A 17554-nucleotide genomic window follows, 5' to 3' on the forward strand; every position below is an offset into this window, starting at 1 on the left:
GTCTTTATTGCAGTAATTCTGTCTAAAACAAAGGCAAATGTATAGCAGTGAAACTGTGATTCTTATACAAGGTTGCAGCAAAAAAAGCTTATAGGCCGAATTTAACACAAAATGTATTCTATTAAAAAATATCAAGAACTAACAGTGGCAGAAAAATATACCGTTGATGGGGACAAAAGTTGTGAGTCTCTGATAAATCACAGTATTGATATATAAAGTAAAAAGACTGTGACTTGTCTTTAAATGTGAGAGAGTGTCAGATTTTAGTCTGTTTAAAGCCACCCACTGTGAATTTGTGCAGCGGGTTGCAGATAACTGACACTAAAACAAATATGGATATAAGGCGATGTTTCGAAAAGAAAGAAAAACAGAGCTAACCACGTAAACTGTGATGAGATTCTGATGCAGTTTTGTAATAATAAAGTGCAGCTTGTGGCTACTCGGTTTAACTTTGGAATGAGATAGATTAGACAAGGTTTAAGAAAAAAAATATATATGTAATTTCTACTTGCCCTGATGTGCCTGATCAACCAATAACTATTTAATTTTTAAATTGTGTTTATTAATTTAGGACTGCAGGACTTACTGTAAGCAATAATGAACAGAACTTTTTTTACCGGACTAGTTAGCTAGAAGCTGGATGTTGTGGATATGCAGAATTTAATACAATACTTTATGTTCGTAGTTTAAAGCAGTTTCACTGCCCTAAAATTGTGTATTTTCCACCATATCCAACTGATCAGCTAATAAACAGTCCTTTACTGAGTTTACCTGTTAAAATCCCTTTGCCCCATATAGACCATAAATCAGTCATTATGTATATCCAGCAGTGTATTAAACACATTATACCTCCACTTACTTTATTACGTGTCTCTAATGCAGATAAAGACTATGCAGGACAGTGGAAATATGCAGTAGAGTATGCAGAAACAGGGTTAAGAAACACTGCTCTAACATGACTTCTGTTCATTTTTCACTGTAATTGTATTTTTTGAGCAACGCCCCTGATCAACACCAATATAAATCATCACTGTCACACAAAAACCTCACATGTTCAGCTTTACAGAAGAAAACGTATTACCTTTTAATAAAAGTTAATATACAAATATTTTGGTGTTCCTCCAGCAGAGCAGTCTGAGTACAGAGGTGTGGCGCTGCTGATCAGAGCTGGATCTTCTGCTGCTCCACTTTACTGGAGACCGGGGGAAACTCTAACCACCCTTCCATATTCACCTACAGAGAATACAGTCTTCATTTTAAACCACAGCAAACATCTGTCCAAAGCGCTGAAACTATTAGGACATCCAGCACAATCCACCTTAACCTCCAACAATCTGCTGCTGTGTTTCTAAACTAAAGTATCTAGTACTGCTCTGGAGCCCATGGCGTTACATCCGGCAACAAGCTGTCAAAATAAAAGTCCTGCAAAAGTTTGCCTCGTTTCACTGGTACCTTAAAGTTAAAGGCTTTAACTGTTCTAAAAAACATATTACACTTCGTGTTCATCAAATACCCAGAAATGACCCAGAAAACAAAATGACACTGAATCAATATTTATTTTTCCTTCATTTAATGCATCAAATCAGTGTTCATCTCAGATATCAAAATGTATTTATTTGTACCAAAGGTGTAGGAGCAGGTTTGACATTGTGGGGGGGTTGGGGGTGACAAATTTGCTAATATAAATCAAAGCCCACCCTATAGTGACTTAGAACAACATTTGTAGAATTATTTTTAATCACAAATATACGACAGATTTTTTCTGTACATCTGTTTATAATTAGTTAAATCCAACCAAAGGTGGCTTTACAACCTAAACATGTAATTTTACATTATATTTACTGTTATTAAAAAAATGTGTGTGCAATGTCTGAATTATTACATATGTAACAAAACCAATTAATTATCATCTAATATAAAAAAAAACAGATTTGAGTATTATTTTGTTATTATGTCAGTTCTGTTGTGTACTTATATTGACTCCACTCTTAAAAAAAAAACTCTGTAGCATTGGGTCCTGTGTTCTGATTTTTTTTCTACTGATAGCACTTCTAACAATGATGTCTTTTATGAAAAAGAATATAACTTTACATTTCATAGAGATTTTTGGCAGCAGTTCATATAAAAGTTAGATAACCCAAACCCCCCAGTCTGTTAGCAGAACCAGATTATTCATAATTTATATACATTTTTATTGCATTATATTGTCAATGTATTTCTGATATTTTTTGATATTACGTCTATTTTATTGATTAAATATTAAAATTTCTATGAAAATAAGATACCCTGCTAACGGAATAACATCAAACTTCATTAGGACAAAGTTAAAGAGTGAAAGCTAAAAAAAGGATGTAACGTGTAGCTTTTCAGCTAAATTTACAGCTGTTTTTATAATATTAACTTAATGTAATATTTATGATAAATTGCATATTCATGAATGGCATATTAAACTCAAACTTGTTAAAATTATACTGAAGAATGTCCTGTAATAGTGGTATAGTAAATGAATGTTTTGGTAAAGATGAAAAACGAAGTATTTAAACCTGCATTTTATATATTTGAATTTAATTTACCCAGTAAATACATTTAAAACATTTATTTCATGTAGCAGATTTTGCGTCGTCATTTGTTCATTTGACACATCAACAGGAATGGCTTCATGAACAGGAACACAGAAGCTACAAGAAGTTGCAAGAAGCACAACCCATAATTCAATGCATACATCTGTGGAACATGGTGGAGGAGTGTCATTGCAGGGGCATGAAAGGATGAGACAGGTACTGGTACACTGATCTCAATCCCATCCACCCCCTGGACCCCACTATCAGCCCTTACTCAAATGCGGTAATTCACACTACCTTGCGGTAATTCACTTACCTTCTTTTTTTTATTGAACTATACTTAAGCATGAGTAGACTGATAAATCACTGTCCTGAAACGTTATTTATCTTAGTCTTACTGAGCATAAAATGACCACACCTCTCTGCATCCTATACTAGCTACATTTATCTTCATTTTACGTTTATTTTAGGCTGTTTTATTATTGGCACCTGCATAACCACATCCAGTCATTTCTGAGAGAGTGTAATAAGAGATAAGCAGTGTGGTTTTATATTACTTTGATCTGCTTGTGTTCAAAGTAAACAGAAGGTGTGTGAGTTTTTGTAAAGCTTCTCAGAGACTTTGTATCACTGTGCTGCAACTTGAAGAGCACAGTAGTAGAGAGCTGTATCTGCCAGTCCTACTGTAACAGTGAGATCAGTGGATGATTCGAATTCAGGCGACTCAAATCTACTATCTGCAGTGTCTTCTTCACCACTTCGAGATCGAGCTCCTCTCCACAGTAAATACTGTAGAGCTCTGTTAGGATACTGTCTGTACCAGTAGAGATACACATGTTGACTACTTGAGTCATAAGTGCATGTCAGTGTAACAGATTCTCCCTCTGTTTTAGAAACAGAGAGATCAACTGGTTTAATCCAATCAGCAGCAAAAACACCTGAAAGAAAAAAATACATTTGATTTTGATGACAAAATAAGGAAAATTAAATGCTCCAAATATTATTATTCATATCTTGACAGTGAGTACCTGATATGCTAATGAGGATGATGAGGAGGATGGTCTTCATTGTGAATATGATCAGATGGAATCAGTAGTGTGTTTAAGCTCTCAGTGCTCTAATGCTGATCTGTGTGTTAGTGTGAATCTCTCTGAAGTGAGAGCAGTTATGAGAAACTACAACAGGAAACTAGAGGTGGGCGGATCGATCCAAATATCGATAATATCGATACCAACGCTTGTATTGGTATTGAGCAATACTCGTGTAAAAATATTGATATTCAAGCTTTTTTCTCTGCCGCACGCACTGACTGCTTTGCACGAGGATTCACCACAGTCTACTCTCTGGTCTCTTGTTGTTGCACATGCGTCACATGGCTCAGCAAAGCCAGCCAAACCGCCACGCAGGTAGGCTCAGCCTGGCCCCGCCCACTCAGCGCTCTCCTCGAGTCGACACGCCTCTACCTCAGGAGATTTGTGTTGAGTGATATTTTTTTACACTCTGTTTATTTAAGAAAAAGTTGCATTTGAATTGCACTGAAAGGAAGACAATTCCTTATTTTTTATTGTTTTTCCAAATGACAATTCTATTAAAAAAAAAGAAACAAAGAACTAGAAAAGATGTCTAGTGAGGGGAGAATTTTTATTTTATTTTTTTATATTTTTTTATTTTATATTTAAACTTTGTTTTGTTACTGTTCCATTGTTTCTAAACAAAAAATGTTGATTGTGATACTAAAGTATTTTGTTATCACTTACAATGTTTGGTGAAATTATATCCTAGGTTTTTGGATCATTTGGATCTATAAAGCTTAAATATTAAAAAGTATCGGTATCAGTATCGATATCGGCAATACTGGCCCTGCGTTTACTTGGTATCGGATCGATACCAAAATTCCCGGTATCGCACACCTCTACAGGAAACTCCTGCTCTGAGGAGCTGCTCCACTCTGCTCTCTGTCTTTGTAGAAGATCAGAGTGTTAATAAATCAACCACAAACACAGTCAGCGGTTAAACTGTACAATATTATTACTAAGTAGTAAAAACGAGAGCATTCATAAACAATAAAATCATTTAACATAAAAGCAAAAAATATAACATTGCATAAACCTGATATTGCTTAAAAAACTGTAAATTCAGTATCTCCAGTGTTAAGTTGTGTTCAAGTGTTTAGTCTGTCTGTCTGTCTGTCAGCAGTAAATATTTTTCTGTGCATACAGTAATTAAACAGATTCATGTAAAAAATTAGGACATTCTGTTTTAGTGACTTACATCTTGCAGTGCAGCTTCTGTATTTCTGTTCAATAAATATTTTATATACACACCCACCTCCTGAAGTTTCCGAGCTCAGTTCACTTCTAGAATTTAAATAGAATACTGATTGTAAGAAATAGGAACTGTCCCAATAAGTATAATCACAAATATAACATTGTAGGAAATAAAACGGCAGGAACTCCACTAAGTCTGATAGTCAGAGTTTTAGTACAGTGTTTGGTGGGTTTCCTGCCACTGTGGGCCTCAGAGCACAGTAGTAGAGAGCAGAGTCTGATACTGCAGTAGAGGAGATGATCAGATTCACTTTTTTTATTCCTTTTTGATGGTTGATGAATATTCCAGGAACTGGAGGTTGAGCTTCAGTAATGCTCCCTGCATAGTCCAGTATGAGGAACTGGGGAGGAGAGCCTGAATACTGTTGATACCAGTGAAGACTGTCAGCACTTACAGTGTAGTTACAGGAGAGGGTAACATTCTGACCTTCAACAGCAAAAACAGCATCTCTGCTAGGAGTGATGACGTCTTCAGCTCTGTTACCTACAATTAAAATCATAGAATTAATGATTAACCCACCATTCATAGATCTGTTAGCATGTAGCTAATGAACAGCATTAGGAAACTGTGTGTTAGTAGATGTTAGATCTTCAAAGGTTTATAATCTCTGAACTGTTTACCTGTAAGAGCAGAGAGCAGCAGTACAGTGAAAATGATCATGGTGGTGTAGCACACACTGGGAGAAGAACACACTGAGTTTCAGCTCTCCTCTCTACTATCCTCTCTACTACACACTCAGCTCCACCCACTCACTCAACACCTCGTCTTACAGGCTTAATTTGCCATCCAGCAGCATCATGTGATCCTGCCCTTTAGTGAGGTGGAACAATGCTTCATGTAAAATTATCTTTTAGAATTGAATAAAATTTTATTTAATAGAAGTCAATTAAGCATTAATACATGAGAGGGAGTGCTATAATGTAATATTGTCAGCACATACCACAGTTCCATTATCACTGTTTATTGACATTTTTACTTTGACACTTTGGACATTTTAGGGTGTAGTCTTTTAGGGGCGTACTCATACTCATTTTTTTGCCAGTGGTTTAGACATTATTGGCTGTATATTGAGTTATTTTGAGGGAAGAATAAATTAACACTGTTATATAAGCTGCACACAGGCTACTTTTAATTTCAGTAGTGGCTCCCTGATGCCCGCAAGTCACATATAATCTCCCGGAATTCAGAACGAGTGCCCAAGAGTGCACTGCACACAAACGCGCACACAGGTGACAGACTTTTTTTATCTAATCGTGTGTGGGAAGGAGAGAGAGAAAACAGAGAGGGTTCTGATTGGCCTGTTCTCTGCAAAGAGTCTGTGAGACAGCCAATCAGTGTTTAGTGTGGGCGGGCAGTGTTTTTCCCCCTCCCGGACGGGATTTGTTCAGTGAGTGAGAGAAAGCAGATCATGGCGGAGGCAATATTAATAATTATTGTAATATGATATGAGATGTTTTTGATATTGCGCCATTTTTTGTGATATTGTAACTGTCAATTTTTGTCAAATAAAAGCTTTCTTTCCAAAAAAAAAAAAAAAAAAGGAAAGCAAAGGCAGGGACTTCCAAAAAGAAAAAAGATAAAACTAATTTCACCTCTGAATACTCTAAATTTAATTTAAACAAAAAAGTTAAATTAATTAATATAAAAGTAAGGTTTCTTTATCCTTTGGTGTGTGTGCAAGTTTTTTTTGTTTTGTTTTTTTTGAGGGGGGTGGGGGTGGGGGGGTGATAACCTCCCTGAAATCAACTTTTGCAACTTGGGATGTCTGTTGTAACTGTTCTTTAATTAGACTGTTAGTCTACACATATGAAAATAAGCATGAAATACACACAGTATGTAGTAATGGATTATGATATAAATAAAGCCTGTTACAAAACTATCACACCTCGAAAGAATAGGTTTAATAAAATCTGCCAAAAGTGTTGCCAAAATCTGTTCTGTGTTGGTTAATTACACTTTAAATGATCAGGTTCAGAGCCACTTGTGTACTATTTACTCTATTTACTCTAAGGTATTCCACCTCAAACTGAAAGTCAAGCATAGTTTACATATAAGGTAAGAAAATTTAATTGTACTTTTGTTAAGTATATCTAGATCAAAAGATTAAGTACAAGTATATGCCAAATATGCCTAGACTTTTCTGTATACTTGTCAGTATAATTCAAGTATACTTAAGTATAATTATATTTAGTATGTCACTATTATACTAATAGTACTCTTGAATAATCTTCTTTTTTGTAAGGGATGATATGCATGTGTGTAAGTCTGTAAGTGTATGTATATACTTGTATGTGTGTGTAACTGATTATATAAGTGTGTATTTGTATGGGTTGTTTTGGGTGTGTTTAGGGTTGGGGTTCATTTGGTGTGTTAAGTGGTGTTTAGGGATGGTTTTGGGGTCCAGTGTTTTTAAATAGAGGACGGTGGTTGGAGGGGTCGCTGTCGACCCTCAGCTGCACCAGCTGTGTTGGTTCTCTGAGATGTAGAAGATGGGAATCCTGAACAGGCTGAGGACAGTAAAGTGCTGCAGGAATGCATCCAAACAGCAAGAATGAGTTCTAGAGGAACCTTTGGACTCCAGAGCACGTTTACCTATTCCATCACCATCAGCCCTGAAACATGCTGTGCTCTGTGAACAGTCATATAAAGATCCTGCATAGTTACTGTACAGTCACTAGGTGATTCATCTTTAAATGCAGGCTGACATGAAGACAGGAAAGCTTGATGTAGTATTAGGTTAATTGCATAGGCAGGAACCATTGTTCAGTCAAGGGTTGAACTGGGGGGACCTAATAAAGAGGAGTTCTAAAGTGAAGCTGGTGGATGGTGTCGTCTGTTGTTGTCTCTCGCTCTTCAGAAGGTTTATACTGAACGGTAAAACTGAACATGGTGTCAGAAGTGGGATAGGAGTAAGTTCTCCAACGTTTTGTGTTTCAATACCACTGGCGAAGTAAATAAAACAAAACGGACAAAAACTGGGTTACCGCACGGTGGGTGCTTGGACCCCTATAATCGCCATTTGATACCCGCGAGTTTGGGGGGGCATATCCAAGCGGTTCAGCATTACAGCGCGGCAGCATGAGCCTGTTCCAAGTCCCACCACTGGATACATTGGAGGGTGCACTGACTGCAGCCTGCGGGAAGGCGGAGTTGGACGTCCAGCGCGTCCAGTCCCGCCCACTTTGTCCACGTCACGCCTCGTCAGTCTCGCGAGCTTGACGGTCACGCCTCATCAGTCTCGCGAGCTTGTCCTGTTGATGACACCACAAGAGGACCTTCTTCCGCTCCCACTGCTTGTACTTGCACAGAATCTACTGCTCCTACATCTTCTTCTCCAACTCCTCCTCCACCTGTTATTCCTCTACCACTGGTTCCTGATTCTCTTCCTACAACTTCTCCTCAGCCTACTGATGCTTTACCACCACAGAAACCACCCAGACTCTGTGGACAGAGGCAGCACACTGTCATGTGTATTCATTGTGGAATAGAGATAAACAAACGTAACTTAAGGGTACATCTACTGAGGAAACATACTGACAATAAGAAGGATATAACCGCACAGCATCATCTTAGTTGTGAGTGTGTTGATGCTACGAATGGCATTTTTGCCGTAGCAAAGTCATTTACAGGCCCCAATACACCTATTCACGTCATTAAAAAGAATTGGGGTATGAATCAGCAAACAAGATGTGAAATGGATCTGTGTAGGATCAACTCAGAATTTGCACAAAGAAGTAACTTACATCCATTTGAGTGTCAGCATGTTAAGTCCCTCACCTATTGCCCACCTGCTAAAATTTATTCTCCTACTCTTGAAGAGGATACTTTGACGGAAATGGTTCATGATAAGTGGTTTGGGAATGATAAAAAGAATCTATGTCTGCAACGGCAAAGAGAGGCAAATAATGGACGAGCCCCTCTGTCATGCCAGGTTACAGTAGGTGGGCCTCCATCAAAAAGATTTATTTCTGTGTTTGAGCCGAACATTTCTTATTATAGCAGGTTAGGTAGAGGGCTTTTTTCCTTTGACACAAAGAGGATTGAATGGCACTGCCCATGTGCAAAGTCTAGGCAGTCTTGCATTCACAAATGCATTGCAAAGTGGCATCTGTTTCAGACGGAACAGATGCTTTTCAGACGTGTTCGGATAGTGGAAGATGATATCCAGGAAGTATTTACAGAAGGTACAGAGGATGTGGAAGAACAGCAACTGGATGAAGGGCCACGGTATCCACCGGAAGATGCACAACTCTCACGAATGGTGCACTATATCTTCAAAAACAAGAAGCTTCCTGCAGTTCTCCCTGCTGATGTAGCCAATGCAAGAAATGTTTTCCCAAAGCACTTGGTTCCATTGGAGACCATTTGCACAGAATGCACAGAAAACACTCTACTTAGTGAACCTCAGCTTATCACTTCAAAAGCAACAATCTTGACTATGACAGATGTCATTGAAGGTATGTTCATGTGTTTGTATGTATTTATTTATTTAAATATTTATGTAATCTAAAGTTATCCTATTATGAATTATCATGATTTACTACTGCTTCTACTATTGCTCACAATGTCTATTCTGACAATAATTTTATAATTTAAATAACTAATATCTAATCAACATAAAGTATTGTATCCAACAATATTGGACAACAAAATGTGTACCAAACAATACTTCTTTGAATGCTGTTGACAACTGTACATTAAAAATTGTTTTCATTAGGGATTTCAACATACTGCAAGTGCTGCTACAGGTGTGGTATGATCTATCGCTACCAGGAATGGTCTGATGGAGTTCACAACTATGATGACCACATACTTCTGTCCTTGCATCTCTGTATCTTCCTTCGCAACAGTCTCCAAGTATGAAGTGTTTTCAGTCAGTTTTGCTATGTGTACTGTTTTGTTTTGAAATGTTACACAGTCTATAAAAATCTTATGCATCAAATTTTTCAGACTCACCAGGCTATTGGAAGTGCTGTAGAAGCATTAGAGAAGACGTGTGGTAAAAGATTTCCATCACATCAAAGAGTGTTGTATGCGTATCTCCATTTTGAGGCCCTGACAGATCACTCGTACACTTTTGCATGTGTAACGTGTGGTTACCATCCTGTAACAGTTGTCATGGACCTTCATAAAAAGGGAGTCTTTAGTATGCCTGGTAAACACACACTCTTCTCACAAATATTAGGTTTGCATTATTTATTATAAATATTTATAATTTTCTTAAATAATCCATTGTCCGGTGTTTTGTGTGGTTGTTTTGTTTCTTTCATAGTGAGCAACATTGAGGTACCACCTCAGGATTTTGATGGGAAAGTCAATGCTGAAGAGTTTTGGGAAGGGGTATCATTGGAAATGATCAGTCGTGGCTTGGTGCCAAGTAAGTATAATCAACAAGTTGTGCAACCTGTTTGCCATCACACATCATAAACCACTTCAGTTATTATGTTCATTTTTATCATTTTAAGGCAATAGACAAAACCCATTTGTGGTTTGTCCAAGCTACCATTACTGGGCCCCATGGATTGGTTGCCACACAAGAAGCACCAGTATGGTCTTAAACACAGAGTACAGTAAAGTCCATACAGCCCGCACTCCAGATGAAGCATCTGACTTCAACATCACAGAGGACCGTCTCACAGACGAGATTCTTAAACTTAAGGTATTTACAGTTGTGACGTCATTTCCATTGTGTGTGAATATTGTCATGGTTGGAAAAAATATTCTACATAGCTAATCTTGCTGCTGTATACTACAGATGGAAGCTGTGCGTAGTTTATGCAAGCAGTGTGGCATAGACTCCAAGGGCTCCAGAATGGACTTAGTTATGAGGTTGCGCCAAGAAATGCAAACCCGAGGAACATATGACAAAATCTTTTCTAAGGTCTGGGGAGCATCTGGTAAGATAATTGATCATTTGTATGCTTGATGCAGTACTGTATTACTTTAGCATATACTGATTTTATTTCTTGTTGCCTTCACCAGGTGGATGGGCTGTGGTTACCTGTCCCTGTGCTATTGTGTACGCCGTAAAATTTAACCTAAGGGCAGAGAGCCCAAGAGATTTTGCAGACATTCTATTATCAATGACTCATTTCCCCAATCTGACATTGTATGATTTTGCCAGAGGGCTGGCAACCCATACAAATCTGAGGGAGCCAGAGTCTATGCCTTTTAGCCCCTATGAGGGCAGGCTGCTTGAACCAACAGACAACAATGTCAGACTGGCTTCAGCAGGGCAGATTAAAGTGAGTTTGCCTTGGCTGACAAGTAAAAAGGTTGTACCTGATGAAAATGGTCACCCCCTGACAGGGTCATCAGAGCATTATGCTCTATATGACCGCTTCCATGAGGCAAACACAAAAGACAAAAAGGATGCTTTGCGCAAAATAGAACTTATTCCAGAGGTATGTGGCTGGGTCAATAGCCAGTGTGCTGAGCAGCTTTTTGCTGGCATGAGGAAGAACAATCACTTCCTTAACATGATGACTCCCACATCACATATATTTTTAGTGCGAAATATTTTGCACCACTACAACAATGCACGCAACACAAAGACTCTTGAAGAGATGAAGAAAGCATTACATGTTGGAATGGAAATAGAGTTCAATTCAAGGGGACAGACAGTAATGGGTATGTACTTTTTTAATACATCATATGAAAAAACTATACAATAAATAAACTATAAAAATTTGTTCTGATTTATTCTGATATTATATGCACTCGTTGCCCTAGTACATGTTTTAAAAATTTCTAAGGTGCCTAAAATCATGTGGAAGCATCCTCAGTAGATTCCTCTGGTGTGTCCAGAGCAGCAGCAGCGGCCCCTGGAGTGTCCGCAGCAGCAGCAGCAGCGGCCCCTGGTGTGTCCAGAGCATCAGCCACCCCTGCAGTGTCCAGAGCAGCAGCAGCGGCCCCTGGTGTGTCCAGAGCATCAGCGGCCCCTGGAGTGTCCAGAGCAGCAGCAGCGGCCCCTGGTGTGTCCAGAGCATCAGCGGCCCCTGGAGTGTCCAGAGCATCAGCAGCGGCCCCTGGAATGTCCACAGCAGCAGCAGCGGCGGCGGACCCTGGTGTGTCCGCAGCAGCAGCAGCAGCGGCGGCCCCTGGAGTGTCCAGAGCAGCAGCAGCGGCCCCTGGTGTGTCCAGAGCATCAGCGAACCCTGGAGTGTCCACAACATCAGCAGGGGCCCCTGGTGTGTCCGCAGAAGCAATATCGGCCCCTGGTTTGTCCGTAGCAGAAGCAGCACCTGTTGTATCCATAGTACCTCAAATAGCACCAAAATCTGGTAAGTAATGTGATATGCATGTTTTATAAGGGTGTGATGAGTCAATAATAAAGCTGTTGCATGGTACAGTGAATTAATCTGTGACTACCGACACCTTTTCAGATCTTTTGTCAGAAGTTTGTTTAACTTTTAGGAACCCTTCTGTTTGATGCACAAACATTTGTGCATGGCAGACATATTTCTACCAATATGCCAAATTGTTTTAATTTCTGCATGTGTACTTCTCAACTCACAGATACTTAATATTTCACAGTTGTTTGAGATTGCAGCTGTTGAAGGCAACTGAATCCTTGTACTTCATATATCTTATACTTACTATGTTACACCTAGTACATTTCATACTTGCTGAACTTTAATAATATACTGCACATGTCTGAAAGAAAGATCCATGAACATGACCATCTAAATTTGTTAATGATAAATTGCTAGTTCTTTTTGTTTTTTCAGTGGCAAACTGTTGGAGACTGACACACTTAGACCATATATGTGCCAGCAGGAATATCTGGGACTTCAAACTTCACAAAGGACTGGAGACACTGGTATGATTCAAAATACAAAGTGGTAACCATAATAAAGAAAGACTGGTAGCTCTAAGACATACACACTCCATCACAGCTGAGATCTACTTTATAAGACAGTTGTCAATTCAGTGAGCCACAGAGATATGAAACTGGCCTTGGAAGTTGGTCACATATTGCGAAATTAAGAATAAGTACTTCTTTGTCCATTAATATATAGAGGGAACTATATGTTCTTCTAACTCACTAGATCACATTTTCAATTTTAATATCCAAAAATTGTTTTTTTTAGGTTAATTCTGCATTGGATTCCACACAGTCCCCCCATGAAGCCATAGGTTCTGTGGGCGGGACTGTATTGAAAAGGTCGGACTTCATGTCCTTAGGATTGGACCAAGAAGTCGAGGCAACAGTCAGTACAATTTTAATTTTACATTTAGCATTTTAAATGGTTCTGCAATTTTTAGTCACATTTTAATGCTTACAATCTTCTGTCCCTCATGTAGATAGCCAACTGTTGCTTTTCAATGATATGTAAAATTGCGGCACAGCAGGTACGTCTGAATATTGATAGTAGCTATAATGCAGTTGGCAAGGTACTTATAGTACTTGCTTAGAAATTGGTGTTTGGTTTTCATGTTTGAAAGTGTTATTTTTTACCAGGGAAAGGATGTCCATGCTGTTGATGCTTATGTGGTGGCTCTCAATGCGGACCCATTGTTGTCTCTACCTGTAAGTGATTTTTATTTATTGATTCATTTATTTTGCTTTGATGAATTATGGTATAGAAAAGTATCACTTGTTCTTGCTGCATTTTTAAAAGTTCACATTTACAGTATGGCAGTGTGGCAGTCACTATGGAAGATTTTGCCCAAAAGTTTGGTTTCAGTATTTATTTATTTTTTTAGTTATTTTTGGATCATAGGCTGGGTAAACATAGGCTCCTACCTTTGTAGCTTGGATATTACCCATGTCGCTATTGCTTTTCATACACTTTTGCTTGAATAAAGATTTTAAAAATTGCCATGCAGGTTTCTTAAGCACTTATTTCTTGATAAAAACAATAAAATCCAGTGAATTTTGCAATGCAGTTGCTCAAAAACCTCATTTTTGAGAGCAAATCTTCCAGGCAACCACACATATACAATAGTAATTTTGACCTCTTATCACCAATAGTCAGATGCAGCATCAAAAGATTGTATCCTTTTCCCCGTATGGAAACCAGGACACTGGCTCCTATGTGTAAGTTTTTTTTGTCAGTATCATGTTTCAGGTTTCTCTTTTGTGATTTGTAAATCCTTTTAATCTTTTCTCACTTTTTTATATTCAGCTAATACTTAACTAGATCCCAAGCAGAGAAAGTAGTCCAATGCAGAAAAATGCACATGCTGGTAATAAACATGGTGTAGGAGGTTCACCATATGTATTTTACAGGTTCTCAAGCCAAAAGTTAAGAGGATTCACATTCTCGACTCCTCTGACCCTAGTGCTCGTGGAGATATTGAGTGTTTATCCATGATCAGGTTCAAATCTAATATTTAGGAACTGTTCCATGTTCCTTTCCTTACAGTTCAAAGTTCAAGGTTCATTCAGTGTTTGCTTTCTTGCTTTGTTGTTTCCATTCGGTTGTTCAGGGACTGTTCAGTGTTCCCTATAAAGTTAATTAATTGTGTGCTCTCTGAATGTTATTTTTTCTGAATGTGCTGTTTTCTATGCCTGTGACATGTTCAATGTTCACACTGTACGTCTAGGTACTAAAATCTGATTTTTTGCATTGAATAATACATGAAAATGATCACAATGATATATATATATATATATATATATTGGTTCATAGACAGATCAAATCCACTGATAAAATTAATGTGGGTTATTTTTAAATGCAGTGTGAACATAGCCTAAGTGAACCTTAAAGGGTATGACAACACCTTTTGTAGCTTGGGTAGTGAGGTAGAGCAGGTTTAAAAAACACTCCCATGGTTTGTGGATGTTATGTCACATTGTGTATGGTCTTTTTTCATCATGTATTTTCCTTTTGTCATTTGAAGCATGCTTGCTACAAGGCTTGTTCCAGGATCCTGGATAATTGCTAGAAATGAGGTACAGAAAACTTAACTTTAGGGCAACTTAAGTGTGTATACATTATGTATTACTAAACTGTTATTAATATGTGGTATTTGCCAGGATGTTCCAGTACAGTTTGGGAGTTCTGACTGTGGAGTATTCATGCTTATGGTGAGGTATAAACTAACTATTGATTGTTAATTAGTTTGCTCACTACCTTCATACACAAAAATCAATTGTTTGATAGTACCAGGTAAAATGGCCAATACTCATAGTGAAATTAAATTACTGATTGTTTGCAAATACAATGAAAGGAGATTGTGCTGATTTTCTTGTATTGTATATGACAGTATGCACTATATGTTGCCCATGAATGGACCTTCGACTTCACTCAGGTCAGCAATAGATTTCTCGTCTTACTAAGGATATGTGCTTGGTGAGGATATAAATTGTATTTAGAAGTTTGTCTTCTCTCTCTTAGCATGATATGCCTAGCATAAGGAGATGGTGGGTGAACCTCCTGATCAACAACATGACACATGGAAGGTATGTACAAAATATTAATGAAAGAAACTATTTCAGGTGTTTTTACTGCTATGACTTTTTTTTTTGTTTTTTGTTTTTAGGAATATATGATATGATGATATCCCTGGACAGTGCATGGAGCAGGAATAACAGCGATATCATCTCTTGTGTTCCTAAAAACAAAATGTATCAGATCAGTAAAAAACAACTGAAACCAGTAACTGGTTCTGTTCATTTTTAGGAAGAGGAGATATGATGATATCACTGGTCAGTGCATGGAGCAGGAGTACCAGGGCCCTGAACAGGAGAACTCTGAATATTTGATGGTATAAGCATTTATACAGTCAAAATCTAGACAAATGTAATCTCCTGAATGTTAAACTTAGAAATGTTCACCATAATGTTATTTAAGATAATAGTGTTGTATTTCTTTACCATTAGTCAAAAGATGAGGAGACTGTAGCTGCCAGGACAACTGGGCACCACTACAGGGTAAGTCTTTTGATGCTGTTGTACCTTTGTGAGTTAAGTAAATTTGATACCAAACCTTTTTTTATATTGGGCAGTGTGGTGTAAAAAACTTCTATCTTTATTTAGAATCTAACTACCCATTGGAACATTAGCATAACTTTTGGTGCTATATAAGTTTCTATATAGAAGCATACAACATATATACAGCACATTTTCCATCAATCTGAAGAATCTTTTCAGCATGAAAGGGTTATTTGAGTTTCATGGTTCTAAATAGACTCACTAATGTCTTTACTAAATAACTCCTGAAGTAGTTCTGTATTCCTGAAGAAGCTAGTACTGCATTACAGATTTTTAGAATTTGTGTTTTGCTTTTTATATTCATTCTAGGACAGCAGATTATACCGTGACAGCTTGGAAGCGCATGGTGCAATGAACACAGGAACAAGTTTTGCGGAGATGTTGCACCACCTCCGATTCTAAACATGTCTGAAGAGGAGATGGAAGAGGCATTTCAGAAACTGGACACCCTCAGTATACACACTGATGAGGACGAAAGATCTGATGTGCTTAGAAACTTTGGCTTTTCGTTTACTGATCTGAAAGACATGGCTTTTTTTTTAGATAATGTCAGAGAAAAAATGGGCAAAAGAGTCTCCTGCGAGTTAATTTAAGTTTTTATTTTAATTCATTATTTTCTTTCAAATTATTTTCTTTCAAAGCTTACCAGATGCCTGTGCTGGTTGATATCACATTAGGAGTGTTTTTTTTTTTCAGCATCTTTTTATTTCATTTATTTATACTTTTGCAAAATACTGTTTGTTTTATTCTGATTCATTTATTCTGTGTTCAAATAAAATCCATTTGTAGAAAGGGCACCTGTGTAAGTGTGATTCTACTTTTAAATACCATTACAGTCAGGGAAATGGTCATTTATGCTGCTCAGTTCCACAATATCAGTCGTCTACTGTTTTCAACAGTTCTTAGCTACAGAAATAAGAGTAAATTATTAACTGTTGGTAGATATATTGACAAATATAGTGATTATAGTTGATTTGAGAAAATCTAGGAAATGTGATTGGTTTTGACATTGTTATTTTTACCTTGTTTTATTTTTTAAATGTTTTGTTTAACCCTTTCAAACCTGAATTATCTCCAGTGGTGGGGGAAAAAAATCTATGAATGCTGTTTGCTGTCTGTAATTCACAGAAAAGAAGACTCTAGTATTCTACTATAAAATCTATATAGCAAAGAAATCCAATTAACTAAAATGTTTAATAATCCCTAAACAGTAAAAAATATATATTAAAAAGTGTTCTTAGTCACATTAAATTAGTAAAACAGTAAAAAATATATATTAAAAAGTGTTCTTAGTCACATTAAATTAGTAAAACAGTAAAAAATATATATTAAAAAGTGTTCTTAGTCACATTAAATTAGTAAAACATTAACTGTTGCTTTGCCTCAATGGTTTTAGTACTAACGCTACAGTTTCATTGGTTAATAAACTTCATTGGCTGATTCATCATCTATTCTGATGACAACAGCTCTCAAATAGTATTATATGCAAAATAAAATGGTTAAAATAAACAAAATACATGATGTCCATTGTAATGGATGCAGGATCTGAAAGGGTTAAAACAATGAACCTCTAATTTTAAGGGTTCAGATATAACTTTACTCCTTAAGTGTTTATTTTTAATAAAGTCTGACTGGGCAAATGTATGGCCAATGATTTCATAACTAAGATTAATTTACAGGTGGAATATCTTCTCTTTAGTAGATAGCTTGTAGAGGCAGAGAG

General features: G+C 37.3%; 5 protein-coding genes and 1 gene segment (V, D, J or C); 2 read left to right on the top strand and 4 right to left on the bottom strand.

The window, feature by feature from the left end:
* Positions 1-17554, bottom strand: part of LOC125780501 (zinc finger protein 239-like) — a 1096042-nt gene that overhangs the window by 42308 nt on the left and 1036180 nt on the right. The gene's annotated exons all lie outside the window — the stretch shown is intronic.
* The window catches only part of LOC125801162 (zinc finger protein 585A-like), a 270147-nt gene that overhangs the window by 42308 nt on the left and 210285 nt on the right, over positions 1-17554 (bottom strand). The gene's annotated exons all lie outside the window — the stretch shown is intronic.
* The window catches only part of LOC125801414 (zinc finger protein 271-like), a 233679-nt gene that overhangs the window by 27210 nt on the left and 188915 nt on the right, over positions 1-17554 (bottom strand). The gene's annotated exons all lie outside the window — the stretch shown is intronic.
* LOC125801739 (T cell receptor alpha variable 14/delta variable 4-like) lies at positions 3189-5586 on the bottom strand. The segment is given in 3 exon segments: positions 3189-3375; positions 5081-5372; positions 5510-5586. Coding segments are annotated over 3 exon segments (519 nt in total).
* LOC125801740 (uncharacterized) lies at positions 7379-11688 on the top strand. The gene is made up of 8 exons (XM_049478986.1): positions 7379-7405; positions 8023-9346; positions 9607-9746; positions 9840-10044; positions 10162-10266; positions 10355-10548; positions 10645-10786; positions 10872-11688. The coding sequence occupies exons 1-8, from the start codon at positions 7379-7381 to the stop codon at positions 11561-11563; spliced, it is 2829 nt and encodes a 942-aa protein (XP_049334943.1). The 3' UTR covers positions 11564-11688.
* On the top strand, positions 11663-16626 carry LOC111193198 (uncharacterized). The gene is made up of 14 exons (XM_049478208.1): positions 11663-12172; positions 12620-12711; positions 12983-13102; positions 13197-13244; positions 13354-13422; positions 13867-13932; positions 14125-14213; positions 14739-14790; positions 14875-14925; positions 15105-15149; positions 15236-15300; positions 15521-15605; positions 15721-15771; positions 16141-16626. Exons 1-14 carry the CDS (start codon positions 11923-11925, stop codon positions 16231-16233), a joined length of 1176 nt encoding a protein of 391 aa, XP_049334165.1. The 5' UTR covers positions 11663-11922; the 3' UTR covers positions 16234-16626.

The sequence above is a fragment of the Astyanax mexicanus genome, chromosome 4, assembly GCF_023375975.1.
Source record: "Astyanax mexicanus isolate ESR-SI-001 chromosome 4, AstMex3_surface, whole genome shotgun sequence".
Classification (NCBI taxonomy): Eukaryota; Metazoa; Chordata; class Actinopteri; order Characiformes; family Acestrorhamphidae; genus Astyanax; species Astyanax mexicanus.

Coding starts and splice junctions, on each gene's coding strand:
- LOC125801740 (XM_049478986.1), top strand. CDS start 7,379: ATGGGAATCCTGAACAGGCTGAGGACA. Junction 10,267..10,354: donor CAGTCGTGGCTTGGTGCCAA/GTAAGTATAATC, acceptor TATCATTTTAAG/GCAATAGACAAAACCCATTT. Junction 10,549..10,644: donor ACGAGATTCTTAAACTTAAG/GTATTTACAGTT, acceptor TGTATACTACAG/ATGGAAGCTGTGCGTAGTTT.
- LOC111193198 (XM_049478208.1), top strand. CDS start 11,923: ATGTCCACAGCAGCAGCAGCGGCGGCGGACCCTGGTGTGTCCGCAGCA. Junction 13,103..13,196: donor ACCAAGAAGTCGAGGCAACA/GTCAGTACAATT, acceptor TCCCTCATGTAG/ATAGCCAACTGTTGCTTTTC. Junction 14,214..14,738: donor GAGTGTTTATCCATGATCAG/GTTCAAATCTAA, acceptor TGTCATTTGAAG/CATGCTTGCTACAAGGCTTG.